The 5046-nt window shown below is 39.1% G+C and overlaps 1 protein-coding gene across 1 annotated transcript in view; it reads right to left on the bottom strand.

Moving 5' to 3' along the window:
- Positions 1–1043: 1043 nt before the first annotated feature.
- Positions 1044–5046, bottom strand: part of LOC118338464 (leishmanolysin-like peptidase 2) — a 4477-nt gene continuing 474 nt past the window's right edge. Inside the window, exons 2-13 of the mRNA XM_035675763.1 lie at positions 4901–4994; positions 4582–4633; positions 4291–4440; positions 3614–3739; positions 3232–3316; positions 2994–3139; positions 2731–2914; positions 2504–2573; positions 2289–2385; positions 1901–2016; positions 1686–1797; positions 1044–1368 (exon numbers count right to left, since the gene is read on the bottom strand). Of these exons, the coding sequence (XP_035531656.1) occupies positions 1249–1368; positions 1686–1797; positions 1901–2016; positions 2289–2385; positions 2504–2573; positions 2731–2914; positions 2994–3139; positions 3232–3316; positions 3614–3739; positions 4291–4440; positions 4582–4633; positions 4901–4994 (1352 nt within the window). The 3' untranslated portion in view covers positions 1044–1248. The remainder of the gene's footprint in view (positions 1369–1685; positions 1798–1900; positions 2017–2288; positions 2386–2503; positions 2574–2730; positions 2915–2993; positions 3140–3231; positions 3317–3613; positions 3740–4290; positions 4441–4581; positions 4634–4900; positions 4995–5046) is intronic.

Raw genomic sequence — 5046 nt, 5'->3', positions numbered from 1 at the left:
TGAGCCGAGCCAAAGGAACCGGTTCTCTAAAAAGAGCCGGAATTCCCATCACTATTCCTCACTCTCTTCACTGAGCTCCTCACTCTCTTCAGTGAGTTCCTCACACTCTTCGGTATTGTTTTTTGTCCATGAAGTCATGTGATTACGTGATGAGGTGATGCAAATCCTTATCTTATTTTTTATTTTTAATTTTTTTTGCAACTGAACAAACACATCGGGGCAGCACTACATTCAAGTTAGTTCTAAGTTGGATATTTTACATTCAGTCATTCACTTCAGGTCCAGCGACGTCTTTGGTTTCAGCCAGTGTTGGCTCATCACAGCACTCGCTCCAGAGGCAGTGTGGAGACGATAAATCAGCTTTTAGTTTAATCAAAGGTAGCCTTTATAACCAGGTTAGGCCATATTTTATTCCTACTGTTTTAAATGCATGTCCTATCAAATAAACTTATCTTTTAAAAATATGTTGTACTAATTCAGTGTTTGATCTTTAACCAGGATAGTTAAATTTGTACTATTATTTAAACCCTTACTAATTCTTCTTCCTTTGCTTTCTAATATTTTGTCATAATACACCGGCTTTGAGCTTAGAAGATAATTTATCTGTACATATATTAAGATTTGAAACAATATCTCTCACTACATAAAAATGTACTTTTACAATGTATTTGTTAATAGCAATAATCTTTATTTCAACCTTCTGGTTCTGTTATTTTACTGTATTTCATTACTTGAGAGTCTATAATGTCTTTATTTATCCATTGTGCAACATGAAGGAAATACAAACTTTCATTTTGTTAAAGAGCCTTGTGTTGTTTGTTTTGCAATGTTTTCTCAATATTCTATTTTAATATGTATTTCCCTCCCACATTAAAATGATAATTATGCTTTAAAACATGTGACAGAGGAGAAAAAGGAAAAACTAAATAACATTTTATTAAACAAAAACATTAAAAGTTTTTACATGCAGTGTTACATGCTACAGATCACTGTGGTGCTCCGGGGACAGCGTGAATCCTGACCATGCGACATTTCCTGTAAGACACCACGACTGCAGCCAGGAGACACACAGCAGCAGTGATGCCGAGCGCTGTGGCTACAGTGAGCTCTGTAGGAGGTCTAAGAGGTGACCAGGTCCCGTTCTGGGCTGAAGTTAAAGTCTCACATGGATCACTGACCAAAAAGCAGTAAAGTAAAGTTAGCATGAGGTGAAGGGTTCCTGTAAATCAAGAAGGTGGTTGTTTAAAATCATACTTGCCTTGTAATAGAAGCAGGAAATATATTGACATTGTCTGAGGGAGGAGCAACGTCAGGGTACAGACATAACCTCCTGTCAGGGCAGGAAACTAAACCCTGGTATCTTTTTATCTGAGGGGTTAAAAACAGCAAAGATAAAATAAATTGGGGATCTGTTTGGTGCTGCATGTAGAGTTTTTTAACATGAGTACATCATCGTCAAACTCTGAATGGTGGAGAAGGCAAAGTATGTTTCCTTGCAGCACTCTGGCTTTTATGAGCTTTATTCAGTTCATTTGGGCTTAACATTAGTAAGAAAACCCAAGCTGGGCTCCTTGTCTTACGGTTGGATATTATTAGCTAAGAAAAAAACACCTCAAATGCAGTGATTAGTATCCCTCAACTGATTTAAACCATACATATTTTCATATGTTGTTGTGTCTTGTTACCTGAATGGTGCCACCTGCTGGACAGTCTACCCATTCAGAGCCAGACACCTGGATTTGGTACCTGTTTGGTCCAGTACACCTGTGTCTGTAACATCGTCCCTCCACAGGGCTGCTGAACAAAAGAGACTGACTCTGAGAGAGGTAGAGAAAGAAGGAATTAATGTTAAAGTAGTAGAGTAGACTATCAAGCATTTTACACACACACACACACACACACACACACCTGTCTGGTCAGGTTGGAGAAGAAGCAACGGCTGTCAGAGCCAAAGATCTCCCCGCTCCAGTCTTCTTCAGCTGACTTCCTGCCATTTTCCTCTTTCCAACATTCACTCTGGAGGACAAAAGGAGGGGAAAAAAAGAGTGAAAAAGTGATAGCATGAAAAATAGGGTTGATCCCATATTGTTGCATTACATAACTGGAAATCTGTCCAGAGCAAGACTATGAAAAATGCACATTATGTTTTACTATTTTGATAAATAGGAAAAGAAGTCTTCTGGCAACTGAAATAAGAGTAAAAAATAATTTAATTTATTTTATAATCCTAATTATATTGTTTGGTGAAGATGATTTGCAAGAAAACTAGTTGAGTAAATGCAACTTACTCCATTCTGGAGAGGTTTATACACTCGACACCCCTCCAGGTATTGATCAGTCTGGCACTCCCCCTTGTGGAGGTGAAGATAATGACACCCAAATCCACTGAGAAGAAGGAATAATGCAAACATAACTGCTGGAAATGTGGTATGAAAAGAAAAAGGTGACTCACGTTCAACTTGAAAACATAACTTATAATAAGCAAACATAATTATAAATCTACCTGCCAGTGCAGAAAAAGGATGAGGACCTGTCCTGACAGTTTGACAGGGAACCAAACATGGCTCCTTCACCTACAAAAACACATTTATTTATGGAAATGTATATTTCTGGCATATGATCTTATAAATGAGTCCGGCTGTCTACTTTCCTGTTTGTAATAATGCTGATTTTACATGTATTTATGTATTTATATGATAACATTTAATATCTAACGCACTCTTTCCTTACCGTCTCCCCAGACTAGACTCTGTGCCTGGCTCAAGTTGACAGTGTACCAGCCTGTATCCTGTAACGCCGCCAAGGTGGCTGAGTCGATTCGGACTGTGGTCGAGTCCCCCAGCACCGCCGCCATGATGGACCCCTGCAGCACTCGGGCCTCCCAGTGGGAGGAGACTCTGCCCACAGCTACATCCTGAAGACAAAAAGTGTAAAACATGTAAGAAGAGCACATGATAAAACTGGAAAAGGGTTAAGTCGGAGCTGCACGGTACCAGGTTCTCTAGCGGCCCCCCTAACTCAGGGTCAGCAGATGCCAGGTGCTTCTGCAGGGCTGAAATGACGGATGGGGTATAAATCCTCATCTGGCCCGATTCATCAGAGTGAGTCACTTTGCCTCGAGGAAAACAGTCAGCTCCCACTGCAGCACAACTCAAAGAGAAACACATTAGAAGAATAATTTTCTAACCAGTATGATCTTTAATGTGAGTTACAATGTGTAATAAACTCAACCTGGAGAAGTAGAGGAACAGTCTCTCCAGGTGTGGAAGAGATGTTTAGAGAAACCAAGTGCATGAAACAGCTCATGGATCACAGTCTGAAAAAAAAAAAGATTCAACACATCAACACACAGTTAAAAACTCACAGAAAATATTATTTTATGATACAGTACGATACACTTTCACTTTATTGTCCCTGTAGGAACATTTGTCTTGGACCCAAATACTGTGCACATATAGCTGCCTCCATGTTGTAGTGAACCAAATAACAACCAGAGATGATAAGAACACCATTACCATTGCGCAATCTCTGCAGCCTCAAGTAACATTATTAATATTATTAATATTATTAATATTATTAATATTATTAATATTATTAATATTATTAAAGGTACCTGTACGGTAGCCTGGTGGTTGTATGTTGCTCCTGTCAGTCTGTCCCTGCAGATGACCACCACCCCAGCTACAGGTCGCCCGTGGGCGTCCGTCTGGCAGTGGACAGCGTAGGCCAACACATTGGGCTGAGGGGTGAACAGGATGTAAGGAGGAAGGTAGAAACAGCAGAGAATGACAGCTGCACACAGTTTTCATGAGCCCAGAGAAGAAACATTTGATTCAAAGCTAATGAAGGAGAATGTATTAATTCATTCATTCATATCATCACTGAATTAAAGTTTGCATCTTGGTCTTGTAGAAATCTGATGTTGGTAAATGTCTCCAATGTACATACAGTGATGTATTTTTATGTTTTAACGCAGCAATATTCTTTATGTGTGTCTGTTGCTGCTGTTTTGTAAGCAAATAAAAAACACAATGCTTCCTAAAATGAATATACAAGGCAAAAGATGTCATAATGCTGTTAAATACAGTCTGATAAGTTATCTCTTGGATTTGGGGGCACAAAGATCAAAACAGTGAGTGAAGTTAAAAAATTAAAAAACAATAAAGTAGTTTCCCACTGTTGGCTTTTTGTAACACACTTCGTACATTTTGAAGTGCTACATACACACTTCATTAATTATTGAACTTCTTAGATGTGTTTTAATATCAAAGATTTTCAGTGGGTCTTTACTTCGGATTTACACTTGTCAGTGGCCTGTATGTGGAGGTACATCAGGAAGTCGGTGTCGGGGAGTCCAGCGCCGTCAGGGCGGAGCTCAGTCCTGCGAGGTGAATCCGCCTCAGTGTAAATGTCACATCCAGCCAGATGATCATCTGGGATCTGTTGATAACGGGGATGTGATTTATTTGCTACTGGATTTTAAGCTCTTTATGTGTACAGGTACATGCTATAAACCCAGCTTACCACAGGAATACACATAGTGTTACACTCCGAGTAACAAAATCAAAGTCTGATACTCACTGTCACATCCAGACAGGTCTCAGATCTGTAGTTACTGTTGGCTCGACCACACCTGAAGGAAAAAACTTTTTAGATTCATTCACAACAACTTAACCTACTATGCAGTCTAAATGTATTAAAGCAAACGTTTTGTGCTGATGTTTAAACTTTCATATTGTAACATAAATCTGTTCCTTTCGATAATCTGAATTTATTTTATTTTTAAACCTGTTTTAAATTATAATTTTAAGAAAACTTTTTTAAGAAAACACTACATCTCGCCAAAGGAGTGTGTTTGAATGATTGGAGCTGTACACACACACACACACTGTATACACACCGGTTGTAGTTGGCAGTACTTGAATTCCTCCAGAGAAACTTGCAGTATTTGTTGATGTCTCTGCTGAGCAGCAACGGAACCGGTACTCTGTTCACTACTGAAAGGTCAACAGTTAATCATAGGAGGTGTTTGTTTGTGTGTGTGTG

Source organism: Morone saxatilis, unplaced genomic scaffold, assembly GCF_004916995.1.
Source record: "Morone saxatilis isolate NCDOM2014 unplaced genomic scaffold, NCSU_SB_2.0 Contig4, whole genome shotgun sequence".
Lineage (NCBI taxonomy): Eukaryota > Metazoa > Chordata > Actinopteri > Moronidae > Morone > Morone saxatilis.
Note: the sequence above shows the minus strand (reverse complement) of the source record. Positions and strands in the feature narration are given on the sequence as shown.